General features: G+C 41.3%; 1 protein-coding gene across 1 annotated transcript in view; it reads right to left on the bottom strand.

Moving 5' to 3' along the window:
• Positions 1-11422: 11422 nt before the first annotated feature.
• Positions 11423-24691, bottom strand: part of LOC310648302 (uncharacterized protein) — a gene marked incomplete at its 3' end in the record, with an annotated part of 815926 nt that continues 802657 nt past the window's right edge. The window contains exons 2-3 of the mRNA XM_083376067.1: positions 12362-12441; positions 11423-11429 (exon numbers count right to left, since the gene is read on the bottom strand). Of these exons, the coding sequence (XP_083232193.1) occupies positions 11423-11429; positions 12362-12441 (87 nt within the window). The remainder of the gene's footprint in view (positions 11430-12361; positions 12442-24691) is intronic.

Here is a 24691-nt window from a genome sequence, read left to right as displayed (position 1 = left end):
AGTGGACAATGGAGTGTCAAGCAGGGACTTCCGGGTGGCAAGGCTTTGCCGCAGGCAGCCATTCTGGCTGTCAGCCCCGTCGGCTCCGTAGAGCCGCCAAAAACAGTGCCGATCAGCTGTTTTGATGGCTCGGAAGCCCGCTCCTCGGGAGAAGAGGAGGGGGTGAGCGCTCAGGTAGGGGTAGAGCTCTCCGGGGCTGCCAGAGTTAAAATTCTGGCGGCTGAAGGATTGAGCCCCCCCGAAGCCTGAGTTTGCTCCGGACTGCGGGGCGCCTCTGCTTCGGGCTTTTTGGAGCAGAGCAGGGCGTCAGCAACCATCCCTGCCAGCAAGAGAGAACTTTAGAGAACCTGGATGCAGGCAGAGCGATACAGGAGACTCAGGTGAAAGTGAATTTATGATCTTTAACTCAATGGACTTTGTGGAGTTTGAAAGTGAAAGTGCGTAGCAGGCAATAGTGGGTGAAAATGGCTGCCAAATCTTCTAAAGTTCCTAGAAGCGCAGGGGCTTCTCCGGTGCAGCAATCTTCGTTACAAGCTTTAATGCCCCCTCCCTCTGCACCTGCACGTGCACCTGTACCAACTTTTACAGTTAAAGACTTGCAGGATGTGTTGCAAGAGGCTATGAAAAAGCAATCGCAACAATTAGTTGAGCTTATGGATGAGAAGCTTACAGAGCTTATGGATGAGAAGTTAACAGAAATGAGGGCAGACACCTTACTTGCATTTCAAGGCATGGCTGTATGCATAGAGCGCTTGGACGAGAGAGTGGAAGATCTCAGCCAAAATAATATCAGATTAGATGCAAAAATGACAGAGACTGAAATTGTAGTGGATAAAATTGATGGCGACTTGACCTTGGTACAGTACCACGAGATGGAGTTTGCTGTGAGAATCAGAGGCTTAAAAGAGGATTCTAAAGAAAATTTGAAGAAAATAGTTTCCGAGGCTTTGGAAGGTGTTTTGGGGCGACCAGCAGATGCAATTATGGAAGATATAGACAAAATTTTCCGTGTTAACTCGTGGATTGCAAGACAAAGGAAATTACCCAGAGATGTGGTGGTTTATTTTACAAAGAGAGCAATTAGAAATGAGGTTATTCAAGCCTTTTATAATACTAAATTCGCAATTGCTGAACAAGAAGTTTTGATTTTAAAAGAGATCCCTCCAAGAATCCTAAGGAGAAGGAAGGAATTTGCCTTTTTGGCACAAGAATTAAGACGACGTGATATTAAGTTCAGATGGGAGATACCAGTGGGTATGGTGGTGATGCATGAAGGCATGAGACATCGTCTTACTACAGTGTTGCAGGCACGTGATTTCTATAGCAATGTTTTAAAAGCAGTCCCCATACCACTTTTGGAATCTACAAAGAAGAATGGTGAGGGAGAGCCTCAATTACGCAGTGAGAATTTACAAGGTGCTGAAGGAACAACGCAGATGGAAGAGAAAGTTACAGGAGTGGATCAAATTTCAGTATCATCGAAGGAGGTTAGAGACCAGAGAATGACACGTGCTGCTTCGAGACGAATGAGACGAGAGCAAGAACAAGAACAGCAGAAAGTCATGATGGCACCTCCAAAACTTACTTACAGTGAAGCTGTGGGAGGAGCGCGACCTAAGAGAGTGCAGGTGATTTTTGAAGAAGTGCTCCAAAAGCTTCGGATCGCGAAGGATGGCGACAAAGTTTCTAACCTGGAATGTTAATGGCTTAAATTCACCACAGAAGAGAAAGAAAGTTTTTCAATATTTAAAACAATTTAAGAATGATGTTATTTGTTTACAAGAAACACATATTAGAGTTACGGAACAAAAGTACTTATTAAACTCAAGACTGGGTACACAATTTATTGCCTCCGCAACGGATAAGAAAAATGGAGTGGTTGTTTATGTTAAGAATACCTTGACAGCGGAGTTAATTGAAGTAGATAAACAAGGAAGATATGTTATAATTGAACTGTTAATAGAAAGCAAGAAAACACTTCTGGTTGGATTATATGCTCCTAATCAACAACAAGCAGACTTTTATAGTTTATTACACAGCAAGATTACTCAGTGGGATTATAAATCTTTTATTTTTATGGGGGACTGGAACGGTGTTTTGGATGTACAAATGGACAAAAGGGTTTTTTTTAAAAGTATTCCAAGTCATGCTAAACTGCCTAAATCTTTTTTTGAAATGAAGGACGATTTGGAATTGCGAGATATTTGGAGAGAAAGAAATTTGCAAGAGAAGGATTATACTTTTTTTTCTGATAGACATCAATCTTTTTTCTAGGATTGACTTTATATTAATTACTAATGATTTCTTTTCTAGGATTAAGAAGATTAAGATTTGTCCAAGAACTATGTCTGATCATAGCCCAGTCTGGTTAGAGATAGAAAAAGATAATAGAGATAGGCGCTCCTGGCGTCTAAATGAGAATTTATTTAGAAATCAGGAAAATGTGGAAGAATGTAAAAAACAGATGAAGGATTTTTAAAAAATTAATATGCATAAAGGCACTTCTATGTTTTTTTTTAATTGAAAAGTTTTATCATACATTTTATCTTTGACAATCCCCCCTACCCCTCCCCTATCCCTCCCTCCTTACCCCTCCCCCCCTCCCCACCCACCCCCCCGACTTCCCAGAGCTAAGTACAAGGTATAAAAAACACAAAGAAAAAAATCATAAACATCCATATGCTAACAACCATGAGCTCTAAAATCTATCACTCTCTAGCTCATATAGGATAACTACAAACACTATTAATATAAAATATATAAAAAAACAAAAAAAACAAGAAAAAAGAAAGGAAGACTTATTCAAATGCTACATGAAACTTCTTAGTCCCATATTTGTTCTGGATATACTCAATCCATTTTCTCCACTCCGTAATATAGCGTTCTTGCGAATGATCTTTCAAATAGGCCGATATCTTTGCCATCTCTGCCAGGTCAGAAACCTTTAAAGTCCATTCTTCTATAGTCGGCAGTTCCTCCTTCTTCCAATACTGACCTATTAAGAGTCTTGCTGCCGTAATTAAATTCAACATCAACTTAGTGTCCACAACTGTAGCATCTGTAATTATTCCCAACAAAAAAAGTTGCGGACAAAACTTTATCCTTTGCTTAAAAATCTTCTGCATATTCCACCAGATTTTTATCCAAAAAGCCTTAACCTTTTTACAAGTCCACCATATATGAAAATATGTTGCGTCTTCGTCACCGCACCTCCAACATTTAGGCTGATAATTCGGATACATACTTGCAAGCTTTTTAGGATCTAAATGCCATCTGTAAAACATTTTATAAAAATTCTCTCTTAGATTTTGATCTTGTGTAAATTTTACGTTCCTCACCCAAATCCTTTCCCACGTGTCCATTGTAATAACTTCTTGGATATTTTGGGCCCATTTAATCATACAATCTTTAACAAGTTCTGTTTCTGAGTCAATTTCTATCAATGCAAGATATATCCGTTTGATATGTGCTGGACCCTGGTTTCTAATTTGCTTTATCAAATTTTCATCAGTCATTGTAAAACCAATTTTCTGGTCTTCTTTCCACCTGGCCTGTAACTGAATATATTGAAACCAAGTTTGAACAATCTTCTCATCTCGCAAGAGGCTATATGGTTTCAAACACCAGACATTTCTTTCCAAGCTTAAAATCTCCTTGTACGTAGTCACATCATGTTTAAAACCAACGTTTATATTTTCTATTGCGTGCTTTGGAGTTGCCCACAATGGTATCTTGCAGTCTAGCTTATGTCTATACTTCTTCCAAACTCTCAACAATGCCTGTCTTAGAATATGGACTCTAAACACATTGTCTACCTTCTTGTCATACAACAAATATGCATGCCAGCCAAACAACAAGTTGTGACCCTCAAGATTTAATAATCTCTCTTGTGTCAAATTAATCCAATCACTTATTCCTGCTAATGCAGCAGCTTCATAATATAGTTTAAGATTGGGCATTTTAAGACCACCTCTCTCACGAGTATCCTGCATAATCTTAAGTTTAACTCGTGGCCTTTTCCCTGCCCAAACAAATTTGTTGATACCTCGCTGCCATTCCTCCAAATTAGAATCTTTCTTAAGAATCGGTATCATTTGAAATAAAAATAAAAATTTAGGCAGGACATTCATTTTCACTGCTGCGATCCGTCCCAACAAAGACAATTGCAATTTTTCCCAACTCTCCATCTCTTTTTGAATTTTCCCCCATAGTTTTTCATAGTTATTTTTGTATAACTTTGTATTAGAGGGCGACAAAAGCACCCCCAGATATTTAACCCTTTTAACAATCTCAAATCCAGTTAATCCTTCTAAGAGAGCCTTTTGCGAAACTGTCATGTTTTTGGCCAGAATTTTGGTTTTCTGTATATTAACTTTAAATCCAGAAACCTTCCCATATTGTGTTATTATCTCCATCAGGTCCACAACAGAGTTCTCTGGCTGGGTCACTGTAACAACCAGATCATCTGCGAATGCTCTCAATCTATAATCCTGATCTCTAATTTGTATACCCTTAATTTTTTCCGAATTCCGTATTTTAACCAATAATATCTCTAATGTTAACACAAATAACAAGGGCGATAACGGACACCCTTGCCTTGTGCCCTTCTCAATATTACATGCTTCTGTCAGGCTATTATTAACTATAATTCGGGCAGTTTGTTTTTGATATAATGCCCTAATCAGTTGTAAAAATTTTTCCCCAAAATCCATTTTATCTAGAACTTTCATCAAAAATTGCCAATTCAGTTGATCAAAAGCTTTTTCAGCATCTAAAAAGATTAGTGCCGCAGGGATCTGGTTGTTCCTTTCCAAAAACTCTAACACATCAACTATATGCCTCACATTATTTTTCATTTGCCTACCACTAATAAACCCCGTTTGGTCCCCATGAATCACCTGTTGCAGAACCCTCATCAGTCTGTTAGCCAACACCTTAGCAAATATCTTGTAATCTGTATTTAAGAGCGATATCGGTCTATAATTTTTAACTTGAGTAGCATCTTGGTCTTCCTTCGGAATCAAAGAAATAAAAGCAGTTCTCCAAGACGGAGGCACCTTTCCCCCCCTCTGGATTGTCTGGAACAGTTCCTTTAATGGTTTTATCATCTCTAATTGTAAATTTTTGTAATAAGCCGCAGTCAAACCATCCATACCTGGTGCTTTATCCACCTTCAATTCCTTAATTGCTATAAAAATTTCTTCTTCTGTAATCAATTGATTAATCCCCTCTTTTTGTACTTGCATAAGAACCGGGATGCTAGCATTCTCCAAATATACATCAATGTCTTTTTCATTAATCTTCTCCTTAGCATATAATTTAGAATAAAAATCCACAAAAGCATCCTTAATAAGGTCCTGTTGAAACACAACCCTTCCTTTATGCTCAATTTTGTCTATATTAGAAGCCCTTTGCTTTTTCCTCAGTCTATAAGCTAGCCATCTACCTGGTTTGTTAGCGTTGCAAAAGGTATTATGCCTGGCAAACCGCAAATTGGTTGCCACTTGGTCAGCCATTAATTTATCAAATTGTCCTCTTAACAGCTTAATAGCCTCCTTAGTCTTCACATCCTCTGGATTCAAAATCAAAGCCTTTTCTTTTTCCTTTATTTCATTCTCCAATTCTTTCCTCCTGGCTTCCACAGCTCGTCTATGTTTATTGTTCATATATATCAACACCCCTCTCATATAGGCCTTGCTAGCATCCCAAACCATGTCCATAGAGGTGCCCTTATTCATATTAATTTCAAAAAAATCCTTCATCCGCTGTTTACATTCTTCCACATTTCTCTGATTTCTAAACAAATTCTCATTTACGCGCCACGAGCGCCTATCTCTATTCTCCTTATTAATCTCTAGCCAGACTGGGCTATGATCAGAAATAGTTCTTGCACATATCTTCACCTTCTTAATCCTTGAAAAAAAGTCATTAGTCAACAAAATAAAATCGATCCTGGAAAAAGATTGATGTCTGTCAGAAAAAAAAGTATAATCCCTTTCATGCGAATGTCTTTCACGCCAAATATCTCGCAGTTCCAAGTCATCCTTCATTTCAAAAAAAGATTTAGGCAGTCTAGCATGACTTGGGACGCGCTTAAAAGCTCCAGCCTTGTCCATCTGTACATCCAAAACACCGTTCCAATCCCCCATAAAAATAAAAGATTTATAATCCAACTGAGTAAGCTTTGTATGAAGTGAACTAAAAAAGTCAGCTTGTTGTTGATTAGGAGCATATAATCCAACTAAAAGCGTCTTTTTACCTTCTAGCAGCAACTCTATCATAACATATCTTCCATGCTTATCTGCTTCAATTAAGTCCGCTGTTAAAGCACTTTTAACATAGACAACCACTCCATTTTTCTTATTCATTGCAGAAGCAACAAATTGCGTGCCCAACCTTGAGTTCAATAAATACTTTTGGTCCACAGCCCTAATATGTGTTTCTTGCAAACATATAACATCTATCTTGAATTGTTTTAAATATTGAAAGACTTTCTTCCTCTTCTGTGGTGAGTTTAGTCCATTAACGTTCCAAGTTAAAAATTTAGTTGCCATGCATATCATCCCAAAGTTCTTGGAGCACTTCTGTAATAGGACTATCTTTTTTAGGCCGTGCTCCTCCCACTGCTTGGCTGTAAGTACGTTTTGGAAGTTCCGTAGACTTCTGCTGATCTTGTTCTTTTATTTTTTTTGCTCTTTTTAAAGCAGCACGCGTCACCCTCTGCTCTCCAGGATCATCCAAAGAAGTTGTAGCTTGGTCTCCTCCAGCACCATTCTCCTCTGTCTGTCCAGCTTCAGCCTCTTGATGTTCTCCTTCTCCAGATCCCTTTGCAGCTTCCAGAAGTGATAATGGGGTTGCTTTTAAAACATTATTGTAAAAATCACGCGCTTGCATCACAGTGGCCAGACGGTACCTTTTACCTTCATACATCACCACCAATCCAGCTGGAATCTCCCATCTGAACCTTATATCACGTTGTTTGAGCTCTTGCACAAGAAATGTAAAATCCTTCCTTCTCCTTAAAATCTTTGGAGGAATTTCTTTTAGAACCAAAACTTCTTGATCAGCAATCACAACTTTAGTATCATAGGCAGCTTGAATAACTTCATCTCTAGTTTCCCTCTTTGAAAAATAAACCACCACATCTCTAGGTAGCTTTCTCTGTCTAGCAATCCATGAATTCACACGAAACACTTTATCCATGCCTCCCTTTATTTCAGATGCTGGCTGACCCAATACTACTTCCAGAGCCTCAGAAATCAGCTGCTTTAGGTCTTCCTTAATATTCTCTTTTAAGCCTCTGATTCTAACAGCATACTGCATCTGGTAATATTGAGCAAGACTTAGTTCTCTGTCCATTTTGTCTCTTAAATCTTCATTCTCCAGTACTTTTGCTTCTAATATGGCATTCTTTTGAGTCAAATCTTCCACTTTTTCATCCAGATCTTGCACACATTCAGCCACTCTATGCACTGAAGACAAAATGTCTACCTTCATCACACTAAACTTCTCTTCCATCCTCTCTTCTATTCGCTCCTCCAATTTCTCCAATTTCTCCTCAATCTTTGCAAATTTATCACCCATTGATTCCAGAATTACCTGGACATGTTTTTCAAGAGCATCTTGTAAATCCTTCGGTGTCAATACAGCAGGAGGAAGCAACGCTTGCAATGATGACTGTTGCACCGGAGAAGTTCCAGCACTCTGAAGAGTTTTTGGGGGAGGTTTAGCCGCCATCTTTACTTTCACTTACTACGCACTTTCACTTTAAGTTTATAAAGTCCATTAAGCTAGAAAGCAGCAATAAAAGTCCTCTTCACCTTTTCCTCCTGTACCGCTCTGCCTGCTCCTTTTATTCCATAGTCTTTCCTTCTGGCAGGGGTGGTCGCAAACGCCTGGCTCCGCTCCAAAGATCACGGAGCAGAGACGCTGAACAGCTGGGAGCAACCCAGGCTTCGGGGGAGTTCAATCCTTCAGCCGCCCAAGCTTTAAGCTCAGGCGGCCCCGGAGAACTCAACCCCTACCTGGGGCCTCACCCCCTCCTCTTCTCCCGAGGAGGGGGCTTCAAATTCACCCGAACAGCTGATCGGCGCTGTTTCAGGTGAAAACAACACAGCTGAGCCGCGGGCAGCCCGAAAAGGCTGTCTCCGGCGCCGCACCGCCACCGGAAGCCCATAAAGGCACTTCTATTGAAATGGTCTGGGATGCTAGTAAAGCTTATATGAGAGGTGTATTAATATATTTGAATAACAAATATAGACGCAATCTGGAATTCAGGAGGAAGGAATTAGAGAATGAAATTAGGGAAAAAGAAAAGGTTTTAATTTTGAATCCATCGGATGTGAAGATTAAAGAGGTAATTAATTTATTAAGGGGACAGTTTGACAAGTTGATGGCTGATCAAGTGGCAACTAACTTACGGTATGTTAGACATAATACTTTTTGCAATGCCAATAAACCAGGTAGATGGTTTGCTTATTTGTTAAGGAAGAAGCAAAGGGCTTCTAATAGAGATAGAATAGAATATAAGGGTAAGGTAGTGTATCAGCAGAGTCTTATTAAGAAGACTTTTGTTGATTTTTACTCTAAGTTATATGCTAGAGATAAGATTAGTGAGGCAGATATTGATGAATATTTGATGAACGCTAATATTCCTGTTCTTACACAAGAACAAAAGGAAGAGATGAATCAATTGATAACTGAGGAAGAAATTCTTTCAGCAATTAAACAATTGAAAGTGGGTAAGGCGCCAGGTACGGATGGATTGACTGCTGTGTATTACAAAAATTTGCAGTTAGAGATAGTAAAGCCATTAGGGGAATTGTTTCAGACAATTCAAATGGGAGGAGGGGTGCCCCCGTCTTGGAAAACTGCTTTTATTTCTTTGATTCCGAAGGAAGACCAGGATGTCACCCAAGCAAAGAATTATAGGCCAATATCACTTTTGAATACGGACTACAAGATATTTGCTAAGGTTTTAGCTAACAGATTAATGAGGGTATTGAAACAAGTAATTCATGGTGACCAAACTGGGTTTATAAGTGGTAGACAAATGAAGAATAATGTAAGGCATATAGTTGATTTGTTGGAATTTTTGGAAAGAAATAATCAGATCCCTGCAGCGTTGATCTTCTTGGATGCTGAAAAAGCCTTTGATCAATTGGACTGGCAATTTTTGTTGAAAGTATTAGATAAAATGAACTTTGGGGATAAATTTTTACAACCAATCAGGGCATTATATCAAAAGCAAACAGCCCGCATAATAGTTAATAATAGTTTGACGGAAGTATGTAACATTGAAAAGGGTACAAGGCAGGGGTGCCCGTTGTCACCTTTATTATTTGTTTTAACATTGGAGATATTATTGATTAAAATACGGGACTCGGAAAAAATTAGGGGAATTCAAATAAGAGATCAGGATTACAGATTGAGGGCGTTTGCAGACGATCTGGTTGTTACGGTAACTCAGCCTGAAGATTCAGTTGTAGAACTGATGGAAATAATAATGCAATATGGGAAAGTTTCTGGATTCAAGGTTAACATACAAAAAACTAAAATGTTGTCTAAGAATATGACAGTATCACAAAAGGCTGTTTTAGAAGAGCTAACGGGATTTGAAATTGTTAAAAGGGTTAAATATTTGGGGATATATTTGTCACCCTCAAATGTAAAGTTATATAAAAATAACTATGAAAAGTTATGGGGAAAAGTTCAAAAAGAATTGGATAGCTGGAAAAAACTACAATTATCTTTATTGGGAAGAATTGCAGCAGTCAAAATGAATGTTTTGCCAAAATTTTTATTTTTATTTCAAATGATACCTATTCTTAAAAAGGATTCAAACTTGGAGGAATGGCAAAAGGGTTTTAATAAATTTGTCTGGGCAGGGAAAAGGCCACAAGTTAAATTTAAGATTATGCAGGATATGCGTGAGAGAGGTGGTCTTAAAATGCCTAATCTTAAACTATACTATGAAGCTGCTGCTTTGTCAGCGATAAGTGATTGGATTAATTTAACACAAGTGAGATTATTAAATCTTGAAGGCCATGATTTGTTATTTGGTTGGCATGCATATTTATTGTATGATAAGAAGGTGGATAATGTGTTCAAGGTACATATTTTAAGACATGCTCTGTTGCGAGTTTGGAAAAAGTATAGACAGAAGTTAAATTACAAGATACCTATATGGGCAATACCGAAACACGCAATAGAAAATATAAGTGTTGGGTTTAAACATGATGTGACTACATATAAGGAAATTTTAAGTTTGGAAAGGAATGTATGGCATTTAAAGCCGTATAATATTTTAAGAGAAGAAAAGATTATACAAACTTGGTTTCAGTATGGGCAATTACAGGCCAGGTGGAAAGAAGACCAGAAAATTGGTTTTTCAATGACTGATGAAAATCTGGTAAAGCAAATTAGAGATCAAGGTCAAGCACATATTAAAAGGATATGTCTTGCATTGATAGCTTTCTATGTCCTTTTTCATAGATGGCCACCAAAATTGCCTTTTAGTTAAGTGTAAGGTTTTTACAAAACCAAAGTGTCGTGCTGATTTTGTATCATGGCACAGTTGCACAAAATTGATTCTCTGTGTGGCAGGTATATATACCTTCTCCCCCACCCATGGCAGTCCATCTTTAATTGTGCACACATGTCTATTTTTCTGGAACCATTCATCACTTTCCAAAGACTTCCTGAATTCTATTCCAGTTTGGCTATCTGCCTTTGGCTTCATTTTCCCTTGTGCCCTGGTGGTGACTGGTGCTGCCAGTTGTTGTTCCGACACAAGTGGTTTAAAGTCAGTAACTCTTGTGCTGTTATATTGGGGCATGCAGGATAATGCATCTGCCAGGAAGTTCTTTCCCCCTGGTAAGTGTTTGAGAGTGAAATTGAATCGGTGAAAATGTTGGGACCAGTGGGCTTGCTTAGGAGTGAGCTTCCTGGGCGTTTTTAGTGCTTCCAAATTCTTGTGGTCTGTCCAGACCTGGAAAGGTATTTTATTTCCTTCTAAAAATTGGCGCCATGTTAGTAATGCCCACCTCAACGAGAATGCCTCTTTTTCCCATATTGGCCAACGGTGTTCTGTTTCTGTGAGTTTTCTGGATGTGTATGCGCATGGTTGCAATGTCCCCCCATCATTTTCTTGTAATAGTACGGCTCCTACTGCTACATCGCTCGCATCTGCCTGTATTATAAAAGGTTTGTCGGGATCTGGGTGTTTTAGGACAGGTTCAGCAGAAAAAAGTCTCTTTAGCCTCTCAAATGCTGCTTGACACTCCATTTTTTTATTGAAAAGTTTTACAATACATTTTTTTAACAAAACAAAACCCCCAACCCTCCCCAACACCTCCCTCCCTTCCCCCTCCCCCCTCCCCGACTTCCCAGAGCTCAATACACGTTATAAAAATACAAACAATCATAGTCTACCTTATGCAAACAACAATAAAGTATTAAATCTATCGCACTTTAACTCTTATAAAATAACTACAAGCAATATAAATATCACATCAATACTTATTCAAATGCTAAATGAAACTTTTTAGTCCCATATTTATTCTGGATATAATCAATCCATCTTCTCCACTCCACAATATATCTCTGTTGCGACTGGTCTTTCAAGTACGCTGAGATCTTTGCCATTTCCGCCAGGTTGGAAACTTTTAAAGTCCATTCTTCTATAGTCGGCAGTTCTTCCTTCTTCCAATATTGCCCTACTAAAAGTCTCGCTGCCGTAATTAAATTCAACATCAGCTTAGTGTCCACAACAGTAGTATCAGTAATAATGCCCAGTAAAAACAGTTGTGGACAAAACTTTATCCTTTTCTTAAATATCTTTTGCATGTTCCACCAAATTTTAATCCAAAAAGCTTAAACCTTTTTACAGGTCCACCATATATGAAAATACGTTGCATCTACACCACCACACCTCCAACATTTGGGCTGGCAGATTGGATACATACTTGCTAATTTTTTAGGATCTAAATGCCACCTATAAAACATCTTATAAAAGTTCTCTCTTACGTTTTGAGCTTGCGTAAATTTTACATTTCTCACCCAAATCTTTTCCCAAGTATCCATTGTAATGACTTCTTGAAAATTCTGAGCCCACTTTATCATACAGTCTTTAACAAGTTCTGTCTCAAGAAGGCAAGAGGCTGGAATTACGCCTGCCAAATTTATTGCTACAAAAACAAATAGAACAAGACACGAACCAAGAAACAAAAGCTTTTCAAGCGGTTGCCTTCAGCAAACCAGCCCTCCCACGCATTCCCCCTTAAATACAGTTCAGGGCGTGGCTTCTCTCTGCCTCCTTCCAAGGAGCCCCATTGCCTTCCTCTGTTTACTCCTGATTGACTGACTCCTGCATTGGGCGTCCTTGAACAGGGCCAGCTGTGTGTCATCTTCATCCACGCTGTCAGGCTCACACAGCTGGGTCTGCGCCGTGACCAGATGAGAGGGGCCTTGCTGAGGACTCTCATCAAGCTCTTCAACACCCCCCTCCTCCTCCTCCTCTGAGTCATCCGACCCAACTGCCGAACCCACAGGCTGACCCTGAATCACAACAGAATGAGTGGTAAAAATTAAGGAGCCCCAGGAATGCTTGCAATTCCCCCTTGTTTTGGGGGGGTAGGGGCCATTTTTATTGCCCTTACCTTGGATTCTGCAGGGTGGATTCCCCTGGCATCAATCCTGAACCCTAGGAATTCTGTGGATGTCACCCCAATTCTGCACTTGTCTTTTTTGAGTTTGAGCCCTGAAGAGCGGAATCTGCTTAAAACAGCCTGCAGTCTCTCAGACATCATCAAAGTAAGGGCACATTCCCGGAATGCCCTTCAGAGTCTTCTCCATCACCTCCTGAAAAATTCCTGGAGCTACAGAGACACCGAACTGCAAACAGTTAACTCTGCAAGCTCTTCTGTGCATTACTATGGTTTGGGCGTCTGCCATCTCCCTGGTAACCGGGAGCTGCTGGTACGCCTGTGCGAGATCCTGTTGTGATTCAGGGTGAGCCTGTGGGTTCGGTAGTTGGGTCGGACGACTCAGAGGAGGAGGGGGGTGTTGAAGACCTTGCTGAGGGGGTTGAAGATCTTGCTGATGATAGCCCTCAGCCAGGCCCCTCCCACTTGGTCACCACGGAGACCCAGCTGTGTGAGCCTGACAGTGTGGATGAAGATGACCCACAGCTGGCCCTGTTCAAGGACGCCCGACGCAGGAGGCAGTCAATTAGGAGTAAACAGAGGAAGGCAATGGGGCTTCTTGGAAGGAGGCAGAGAGAAGCCACGCCCTGAACTCTATATAAGGGGAATGTCTGGGAGGGCTGGTTTGCTGAAGGCAACCGCTCGGATGGTTCATGTTTCTTAAAGCTCCTGTTTCTTGGTTCGTGTCTTGTTTGTTTTTGTAGCTATAAATTTCGCAGGCGTAATTCCAACCTCTTGCCGGTTGTAAAGGGGTTGTCCCGGCCTTTTCTGCAGGGCCGGTAGCAGGCTGGTACAGAACAGATCCAGCTTCGCAAAGATGGCGCTGCCCTGGGGAGAGGCGAGGACATGGCTGACTGTTGGAACCGTTTAAGCGTACAGATTGAGGGCCCGGTTCACAGAGCACTTATAGTCAGCGCAGATCCTCACCTCTCCATTAGCCTTCAGTGGGGTGACTATAAGGGTCTCCCACTCTCCCCCTTCTACTGGCTCTAACACCCCTTGCTCCACTAGCCTATCTAATTCGTTCTCAATTTTGTGTTTGAGAGCGAAGGGAACTCTCCAGGGTTTAATTCTAACGGGCATGATGTTGGGGTTCAATTTGAATTTAATGGGTGGCCCGGTGTACCTTCCTAACTTGCCATCAAATGCGTCTGCAAACGTTTTGCAGAGGGATTCGAGGCTCTTGGCCTGGGTGCTATGGATCCCTGAGATCCCTATGCCCAGAGCCCCAAACCAGTCCAGCCCCATTAGGCTAGTCCTCCGGCCCTCGACTACTAAGATGTCCAAGTGCCCACAGAACTCTCTGAACCCCACCGACAGGGTGGCCTCCCCTTTAATTTTAACGAGTGCATTTTGAAAATCAGTTAGTTTAAGACTGGTCGGTCTTAATTGTGCCCACTGCTTGCTCTGGCCGCACACTAGTTTAAACGTCTCATAATAAATTATAGAGACGGCGGACCCAGAGTCGAGCTCCATCTTGCAAGGCACACCTTGCAGATGGACCTCTAATTTAATTTTGGGGGTGAGCAACCGATGGACCCCAGTGTGGGATACGGCTCTCAGACGCACAAAGGAATTTGAGGCAGTGACTAGGGGTCTTCCAGTACCTTTTGGCAACGCATCCTTGTCCCGGGAATGACTCCGAGAGACCACTGCGATGTGACCTGTTTTCCCGCAGACCCGGCACTTAGCCGAGCGAAATCTGCAGGCTGCCCTTGCATGGTTTTCTCTGCAGCCGGCACACTTGGGACTGGTTGCTCCTCCTCCAGAGGCAGTTTCGGCGCTGAACCCTCCGGTGTATTTTTGCGATGGCGTTGGCCTCCGATGGGCCCCCTGGTCTCCGCGCTGTTGGTTTTGTCGATTGTCCGGCCTCCGGTGTACTGCGTCTATTTCAGCCGCTTCATCTTCGTCAGCTCCGCCGTACGCAGCGCTCTCATGGTGGACTGATCCCCCAGAGCTGCTGCTGGGTCGGTGAGTGGTCTGGCCTGAGTCACTGGCCGCCTCGTGTGCCAGGACCTCATCCAGCACCTCTTGGAGACTCATTGTCGGCTTCGCGAGCAATTTCTGTCGCAGTCACTTCTCGTTTAGACCAAAAACGATCCGGTCACGAAGCTGCTCTTCTAAATCGGGAAACTTACAGAGACGGGCGGCTTGTTGCACGGCCGCTATAAAGTCGGCTGTCGGTTCGCCCGGTAACTGGACCCGCTGGATGAACCTGTAACGCCAGAACATTTCAGACCTCTGCGGCATGAAGTGCTTGTTTAGTTTAGCCGTGAGATTGTTGTAGGAAACAGTTCCGATAGCTGCCGGTGAGCACAGCCCGACAGCTATATCGTAAACGGCTGGCCCACTGACGCACAGCAGGGCCGCCATTTTAAAATGGTCTTCAGTGATCTGGTTGACCAGCAGGTATCCCTCGACCTGGCCCAGATGCGATTCCCAGTGTTCAGGATGGCTGACGTCGAATTCGCGGATCTGACCAAGTTTTGCCATGCTGTGTTCGGTCCTGTGGATGCTGCTTCGATAGAAGGGAATCGGAGAAAGATACTCTTCTCCTCCTTTCCCTAGTGACTTCAGCTAGTGATTTCAACTCTGAGTGAAGCAGCATCCCACCCTCGTCGCCACTATTGTGTACTGGGTTCTGGACCGCATGGCAGACAGCAGGCAGAAGAATACAGCATCAGCTCTTTATTGTGGGTAGTACTGAACTGAACAAAGGGGGTTACCTGTACCCCTTATATACCTTGCCAGGTACTCTCTCGGCCAATCCATTCATCTGAATCTCCCGCCGAAAGCTAACAAGCCAATACGGTAACGGTACAGCGCCTCCTGGTGGTAATTGTCGAGCTGTTGCTAAAACCCCCATACATAACATTACTCCTGATAGAGAATTGAATCTCTTTGTTCTGAAAAAAAGTATAAAAGGTGGGAGAAAGCTCTCCTGTGTATGTGTGCCTTCATCCCTTTAAGCAGCCACCCAACTCTGTTTTGATCAAAATAAAAGTTGTTTTCTTGCTGAAACCTCAGCTCAGGAGTTTCTTTGGCTTTTTAAAATTCCTGAGTAGCCCAGAGAAGTTTGTGAGGTAAAGAGGAGAAACTTACATGATCAAAGAGAGAAGCAACCTGGAATTAAGGAGGAACTTCCTGAGTGAGGACAATTAACCAGTGGAACAGCTTGCCTCCAGAAATCGTGGGTGCTCCATCACTGGAGTTTTTTAAGAAGAGGCAAGACAGTCACTTTTCTGAGATGGTATACGTTCTGCTGCTTGAGCAGGGGGCTGGACTAGAAGACTTCTATTCTATTCTATTCTATTCTGTTCTGTTCTGTTCTGTTCTGTTCTGTTCTGTTCTGTTCTATTCACATACAATGTAAGAACTGCAACAACCACTATGTAGGACAAACAGGCAGAAGACTGGCAGAACACATCCATGAACACCAACTGGCAGTCAAAAGGCATGATGAAAATTCTTTAATTTCACAACATATAGACAGATTTAACCATAGTTCCTCTTTGGTCTCAGTGAAGATAAGGATGTCGTCCAGGTAAACCAGGACCCCCTTATAAAGGTGCTCCCTTAGCACGTCATTAATTAATTGCATGAATACTGCGGGGGGCCCTTGCAGTCCATTTCCCTTGGGCTCATGGCATACATCCTGGGTTTTGGGAGTTTTGCCCCGGGTTTGAATTCTATAGCACAGTCTGTGGGGCGGTGGGGGGGAAACTCATCTGCCCGTTCCTCACTGAAAACCTCAGCAAGGTCCCTGTATTCCTCCGGTATCTCTGGTAACTTCTTCTCTTCCCCCACTGCTGCTGTCTCTTCCCTCCGGGTTGGGGGGATGCTTTCGGAGTCTAAGTTCTTTTGCCCCCCCTTTGGGAAATTGAGTTCTGCTGTCCTCCAGTTTATCCCGGGGTTCCATTTCTTCAGCCATTCCAGTCCTAGAATCATTGGGCATTCCATGCTTGGGGCCACTATAAACGTTATGTCCTCCTCATGGGACCCCAGTGATAGGTGGATTGGTAAAGTGGCTAGGGTGGCTGGTCCTCCCCCTGCTATTGTCCCATCTAATTGACTAAAAGAGATTGGTTGTTTTAGCCTCCTCACTGGGATGCTCAATCTCTCCACCAGCGTTGGGCTGATAAGGCAGCAGATGCAACCAGAGTCTATCAGAGCTTTTATTTTGGCTGCTTCAGGCATAGAGGAAACTAATATAGTCACTGTCTTAAGTATGGGTGGAAGGGGTCCACTTACTAATGGTTCTCCCTCTGAGCTGTCTTCCGAGTTGTCCACCATCCCTGCGGTGCAGGCCGGAGTCCAATCCCAGTTCCTGGCAGGAGTTGTGGACTCTACAGCCTCTGTCCACTTCATGGAAGATTCTTTTGTGTTGCCTTGGGACTTCCCCGGCTTCTTGGAGGATGATGCCTCTGGTTTTCGTGGGGGGGCTTTTGAACAACATTCTGCAGCACGGTGGCCCTCTCTCCCGCAGTTGAAACAACCCGTTGATTTTTTGGCTGTGGCTGGTGGTTTTTCCCCCTCGCATGTTTGCTCGGGTGGCAGGCGGCCCCATGGTTTTCCTCTGTGGTGTCTCTTCAGTAGGTCTATTTCCACTTCCTCTGCCAGGATGTACCAGTCGTCGAGATGGGGTGGGTCTCCTCGAGGCAGGCAAGTGTCATACAGGTTGTAGTTTAGACCATCTTTGAAGTGGCTAAGGAGGATGTCTTCTGGCCTGTTCAGCTTGCTGGCAATGGCTCGGAATTCTTGGGTATATTCAGCCACTGCTCGCCTGCCCTGCCTCACAGTTTTGATTCTCTCCCGGGCCTTACGGTCAGCCAAAGGATCCTCGAACCGCCGCCTCAAAGATGACATGAATCGGTTGAAATCATCGAGTTCTGGGGCGTTGGAGTCGTGCAAGTTCACCACCCAGTCTGCAGCCGATCCGTCCAGGGCGGATTGCACAATTCGGATGCCTGTTCTGTCACTAGGGATATCCTGGCCGTATTCTTCCATATAGCTGAGGACTTGGGTTAGGAAGAATCCCAGTTGTGATGGCTCCCCCTTGAATTTGACTTCCAGGGGCGGGAGTCTTTGGCTGGAGCGTTGTCTGCGCCACGGCCGGTATCGCTCCTCATCCTGGTCCCCATCTGTGGTTCTGGGGGGGGGGGTACTGCTGAGGCAGCAATTCCTGTTCCATTGGATGGCCCCGGGGTTTCAGGTGCTGGATCCCCTCCATTACCTTTCCAGTTGTGGCCCCAGGCGCTGCCTCTGTTGCGGTTTTCAGCTCTCTCCTCCCTTAGTGAGCTCAGGGTTGCTTTCATCAGATCGATGGCTTTTTCCAGGATCCGCTCCTCCTCACAGGCATGCAGGGAGCTCTCCATCTCTTGCCTCCATTCTGGTTGGTGGTCGCTCCGTCTCAGGGTCACTTCTCTTGATGCCTTTTCCCACTCACTTTTCCTTCCAATGCCCATCGACCACCGGGGTTTTCGGTCGTACTGCTCCACCGCTTCTTCCCCGGGGAAATATGCCGCTTCAGCTTCCCATCATCTCTGGGATTCCATTCGGGGGGAAGACTCCCTCTCCATGGGGCTTCCCTCCTCTCTTGCTTTGTCGCCAGACATTGTATTTGTTGCAAAGTCCCCCGATAAGGTTTTCCCTTCCAGGTTGACTCTTATAGCAGATCCCGTCTACTGTCAGGACCCACCTCAATCCACATCTTAGGAAATAAGAACTCTTGGATGCAAGTTTGTCCAAAAGGAAAAGTTTACTAGGATGAGATCGATTGTGGCAATAGAAGACGGGATCTAACAGAGTTACATTTCAATCCTATATAAAGCATTCCCATTTCAGCCCCCTCCCCTCATCCATTTGGTCAGGCTCACATCATTTACTTAGGTGTCAGGCCCTTTCATGGGAAAGAGAACTCTCCTTGTGTTTATTGTTATTGCTTCTTCCTTTTCAGCTGCAAATGGAGATGCAATCCAGTTCTCTCTCTCCCCCTGTCCCCCCCAGATCAAAAGCTTCCCTGGTCTTTGAAGACAGCCTATTACAATCTGAGTAACCATCCTCTCCCCCCCTCGTAGAGATGGCAGGATCCCCAGAATAAGCACAATATTCTACCCATACTTTTATGAAATGTGATATAAATGGATTCTGACATTAACTTTTTTGCAAGTCCACCATATATGCTAATACGTTGCATCCTCACAACCACACCTCCAACATTTAGGCTGATAATTTGGATACATACATGCTAATTTTTTAGGATCTAAATGCCATATATAAAACATTTTATAAAAATTCTCTCTTAAATTTTGTGCCTGAGTAAAGTTTACATTTCTGACCCAAATTTTTCCCCAAGTATCCATCATTATTGGCTCCTGAATATTCTGGGCCCATTTTATCATACAATCTTTAACAAGTTCCGTTTCTGAATCAATTTCTACCAATGCATTAATATATCCTTCTTATATGCACTTGACTTTGATCTCTAATTTGCTTTACCAAATTTTCATCTGTTGTCGAAATGCCAATTTTCTGATCTTTTTCCATCTAGCTTGTATCTGGCCATACTGAAACCAAGTTTGTACTATTTTACCTTCTTTTAAAATATTAAATGGCTTTAATTGCCATACATTCCTTTCCAGTCTAAGAATATCTTTATATGGACTTCCGGGTGGCAAGGCTCCGTTGACGGCAGCCATTTCGGCTGTCAGCCCCGTTGTTTCCGTAGAGCCGCCAAAACCAGCAACGATCAGCTGTTTGGCGGCTCGGAAACCCGCTCCTGGGGAGAAGAGGAGGGGGTGAGCGCCCAGGCAGGGGTAGAGCTCCCCCAGACCGACAGAGTTGAAACTCTGGTGGTTGAAGGGATGAGCCCCCCCAAAGCCTGAGTTTGCTCCGGACTCCGGGACGCCTCTGCTCCAAGGCTTTGGAGCAGAGCAGGACACTGCAACCATCCCTGCCAGTGAGAATGAACTTTTGATTACTTGGATGCAGGCAGAGCTGTACAGGAGAACGTTGTCAGAGCAAGTATATGAACTTTAACTCAGTAGACTTTGTGGAGACTTTTAAAAGTGAAATTGCGCAACAGAATTAAGTGGGTGAAAATGGCTGCCAAATCATCTAAAGTTACTAGAAGCGCGGGGGCTTCACCAGTTCAGCAATCTTCATTACAGGCTTTAATGCCCCACCCCGGCATCTGCACCCACACCAGCCTTGACAATAAAAGATTTGCAGGATGTTTTGCAAGAGGCTTTGAAAAAGCAATCTCAGCAATTAGCTGAACTTATTGAGGAGAAGAACACAGAAATAAGGGCAGACATCTTACTTGCACTTCAAGGCATGGCTGTTTGTATTGAATGTTTAGATGAGAGAGTGGAAGAACTTAGCCAAAATAATGTGAGATTAGATGCCAAAATGACGGATGCTGAAACGGTGATGGAAAAGATTGATGACGATTTATTATTGGTTCAGCATAGAGAGATGGAGTTTGCTGTGAGAATTAGAGGGATGAAGGAAGACCCTAAGGAAAATTTGAAAAAAGTAGTTTCAGAAGCCCTTGAAGAGGTTCTGGGGCGCTCAAGGAAACTACCTAGAGATGTGGTGGTTTATTTTACAAAGAGAGCAATTAGAAATGAGGTTATTCAAGCCTTTTATAATAGCAAATTTGCAGTTGCAGAGCAAGAAGTTTTAATTTTAAAAGAGATCCCTCCAAGAATTTTAAGGAGAAGGAAAGAGTTTGCTTTTTTGGCAGAAGAATTAAGAAGACGGGATATCCAGTTCAGATGGGAGATCCCAGTAGGTATGGTGGTGTTGCATGCAGGCACGAGATATCGTCTTCTCACAGTGTTACAGGAACGTGATTTTTATGCCAACATTTTGAAGGCAGTCCCCATACCACTTCTGGAATCCAAAAGGAAGAATGGTGAAGGAGAGCATCAACCACAAAGTGAGAGTACACAAGGTGCTGAAGGAGTTACGCAGCTGAAAGATGGAGAATTCCAGAAAGTTACAGGAGTGGATCAGGTTTCAGTATCAACAGAGGAGGTCAGAGACCAAAGAATGAAATGCGCTGCAGCTAGACGAATGAGACAAGAGCAAGAACACCAGAGAGTTATGATTACATCTCAAAAACTTACTTACAGTGAAGCAGTGGGAGGAGCGAGGCCAAAGAGAGTGCAGTTGATTTTGGAAGAGGTGCTCCAAAAGCTTCAGGTCGCAAAAGATGGCGACAAAGCTTCTAACCTGGAATGTTAATGGTTTAAATTCACCACATAAGAGAAAGAAAGTATTTCAATATCTAAAGCAATTTAAAAACAATGTTATTTGCTAACAGGAAACACATATTAGAGCAGCTGATCAAAAGTACTTGGTAAACTTTAGGTTGGGCACACAGTTTATTGCTTCTGCGCCTGATAAGAAAAATGGAGTTGTTATTTATGTTAAGAATACTTTAACAGCGAGTTTAATTGAAGCAGACAAACAAGGACGATATGTTATAATTGAATTATTAATGGAAGGCAAGAAAACGCTTTTGGTTGGATTATACGCTCCTAATCAACAGCAAGGAGATTTTTACAATTTATTACACAGCAAGATTATTCAGTGGGATTATAAATCTTGTATTTTTATGGGAGATTGGAACGGCGTCTTGGATGTACAAATGGATAAGGGAGGTCTTTTTAAAAGCACACCAAGTCATGCTAAACTGCCTAAATCTTTTTTTGAGATGAAGGATGACTTGGAATTGCGAGATGTTTGGAGAGAGAGGAACTTGCAAGAAAAAGACTTTACTTTTTTCTCCGATAGGCATCAATCTTTCTCCAGGATTGATTTTGTATTAATTACTAATGATTTTTTTTCTAGGATTAAGAAGATCAAGATTTGTCCAAGAACTATATCTGATCATAGTCCAGTATGGTTGGAGATAGAAAAAGATAATGGAGATAGACGGACTTGCCGTTTAAATGAAAATTTGTTTAGGTACCAGGAAAATGTGGAAGAGTGTAAAAAACAGATGAAAGAATTTTTTAAAATTAATATGCATAAAGGTACTTCTATTGAGATGGTTTGGGATGCAAGTAAACCTTATATGAGGGGTGTATTAATATATTTGAACAATAAACATAGACGTAAATTGGAATTTAAGAGAAAAGAATTAGAGGATGAAATTAAGGAAAAAGAAAAGGCTTTAATTCTGAATCCATCTGATGGGAAGATTAAAGAGTTAATTACTTTATTAAGGGGTCAGTTTGATATGTTAATGGCAGATCAAGTGGCAACTAACTTATGGTATGCTAGACATAACACTTTTTGTAATGCTAATAAACCGGGTAGATGGTTAGCTTACTTGTTAAGGAAGAAGCAAAGAGCTTGTAATATAGATAGAATAGAACATAAGGGTAAAGTAGTATATCAGCAGAATCTTATTAAAAAGACCTTTGTTGATTTTTATTCTAAGTTGTATGCCAGAGATAAGATTAGAGACGTAGATATAGATGAATATTTGATAAAAGCCAATATTCCTGTTCTTACACAAGAACAAAAGGAAGGGATGAACCAATTGATAACTGATGAAGAAATTTTTCTAGCAATTAAACAATTAAAAGTGGGTAAAGCGCCGGGAACTGACGGTTTGACTGCCGTTTATTATAAAAATTTACAGTTAGAAATGGTGGAACCTTTAAGGGAATTGTTTAAGACAATTTGATTGGGAGGAGGGGTACCTCCATCGTGGAAAACTGCCTTTATTTCGTTGATTCCGAAAGAAGATCAGCATGCCACTCAAGCTAAAAACTACAGACCAATATCGCTTTTAAATACTGATTATAAGATATTTGCAAAAATCTTAGCTAACAGATTAATGAAGGTAATGCAACAAGTGATTCATAGTGATCAAACTGGATTTATAAGTGGTAGACAAATGAAGAATAATGTGAGACATATTGTAGATCTATTGGAATTTTTGGAAAGAAATAATTAGATCCCCGCAGTGCTGATTTTTCTGGATGCTGAAAAAGCCTTTGATCAATTGGATTGGCAATTTTTGATGAAAGTATTAGAGAAAATGGAATTTGGGGAAAAAATTTTACAACCTATTAGGGCAATATATCAGAAGCAAACAGCCCTTATAATAGTAAATAACAGTTTGACAGAATCATACAATATTGAAAAGGGTACAAGACAGGGGTGTCCGCTGTCACCTTTATTGTTTGTTTTAACATTGGAAATATTACTGACTAAAATACGAGATTCAAATAAAATTAGGGGAATTCAAATAAGAGATCAGGATTATAGACTGAGGGCATTTGCGGACGACCTGGTTATTACAGTAACTCAGCCGGATTACTCAGTTGTAGAATTGATGGAGATAATAATGTTATATGGGAAAGTTTCTGGATTTAAGATAAACATACAAAAAACTAAAATATTGTCTAAGAATATGACTGTATCACAAAAGGCTGTTTTAGAAGAGCTAATGGGATTTGAAATAGTTAAAAAGATTAAATATTTGGGGATATATCTGTCAGCTTTAAATGTGAAGTTATATAAAAATAATTATGAAATGTTATGGGGAAAAATACAAAAAGAATTAGATAGTTGGAAAAAACTACAATTGTCTTTATTGGGAAGAATTGCAGCAGTCAAAATGAATGTTTTGCCAAAATTTTTATTTTTATTTCAAATGATACCTATACTGAAAAAGGATTCAAATTTGGAGGAATGGCAAAAAGGGATTAATAAATTTGTCTGGGCAGGGAAAAAGCCACGAGTTAAATTTAAGATAATGCAAGATACGCGTGAAAGAGGTGGTCTTAAAATGCCTAATTTTAAATTATATTATGAGGCTGCTGCTTTGTCATCGATAAGTGACTGGTTTAATTTAACACAAGGGAGATTATTAAATCTAGAGGGTCATGATTTGTTATTTGGTTGGCATGCATATTTATTGTATGATAAGAAGGTGGATAATGTGTTTAAGATACATATTTTAAGGTATGCTCTGTTGCGAGTTTGGAAAAAGCATAGACATAAGTTAAATTATAAGATACCAATGTGGGCAATACCTAAACATGCAATAGAAAATATAAATGTGAGATTTAAACATGATGAGACTACATATAAGGAAATCTTAAGTTTAGAAAGGAATGCATGGCAATTAAAGCCATATAATATGTTAAAAGAAGAAAAGATTGTACAAACTTGGTTCCAGTATGGGCAATTACAGGCAAGATGGAAAGAGGACCAGAAAGTTGGCTTTTTGATGACTGATGAAAATTTGGTAAAACAAATTAGAGATCAAGGTCAAGCACATATAAGAAGGATATATAATGCATTGATAGAAATTGACTCAGAAATGGAACTTGTTAAAGATTGTATGATAAAGTGGGCCCAGAATTTTCAAGAAGTCATAACAATGGATACTTGGGAAAAGATTTGGGTTAGAAATGTAAAATTTACACAGGCCCAAAATTTAAGAGAGAATTTTTATAAAATGTTTTATAGGTGGCACTTAGACCCTAAAAAATTAGCAAGTATGTATCCGAACTGCCAGCCCAAATGTTGGAGGTGTGGCTGTGAGGATGCAACGTATTTTCATATATGGTGGACTTGTAAAAAGGTTAAAGCTTTTTGGATTAAAATTTGGTGGAATATGCAAAAGATATTTAAGAAAAGGATAAAGTTTTCTCCGCAATTGTTTTTATTGGGTATTATTACAGATACTACTGTTATAGATTCAAAGTTGATGTTGAATTTAATTACGGCAGCGAGACTTTTAGTAGCGCAATATTGGAAGAAGGAAGAACTGCCGACTATAGAAGAGTGGACTTTGAAAGTTTCTAATTTGGCGGAAATGGCAAAGATTTCAGCATATTTGAAAGATCAGTCGCAACAGAGATATATTGTGGAATGGAGAAGATGGATTGAATATATTCAGAATAAATATGGGACTAAAAAGTTTCATTTAGCATTTGAATAAGTAGTATTTTTAT

This window comes from Vipera ursinii, assembly GCF_947247035.1.
Source record: "Vipera ursinii genome assembly, chromosome: W".
NCBI lineage: Eukaryota > Metazoa > Chordata > Lepidosauria > Squamata > Viperidae > Vipera > Vipera ursinii.
The sequence above is the reverse complement of the archived record's forward strand: the minus strand, read 5'-3'. Positions and strand labels throughout refer to the sequence as shown.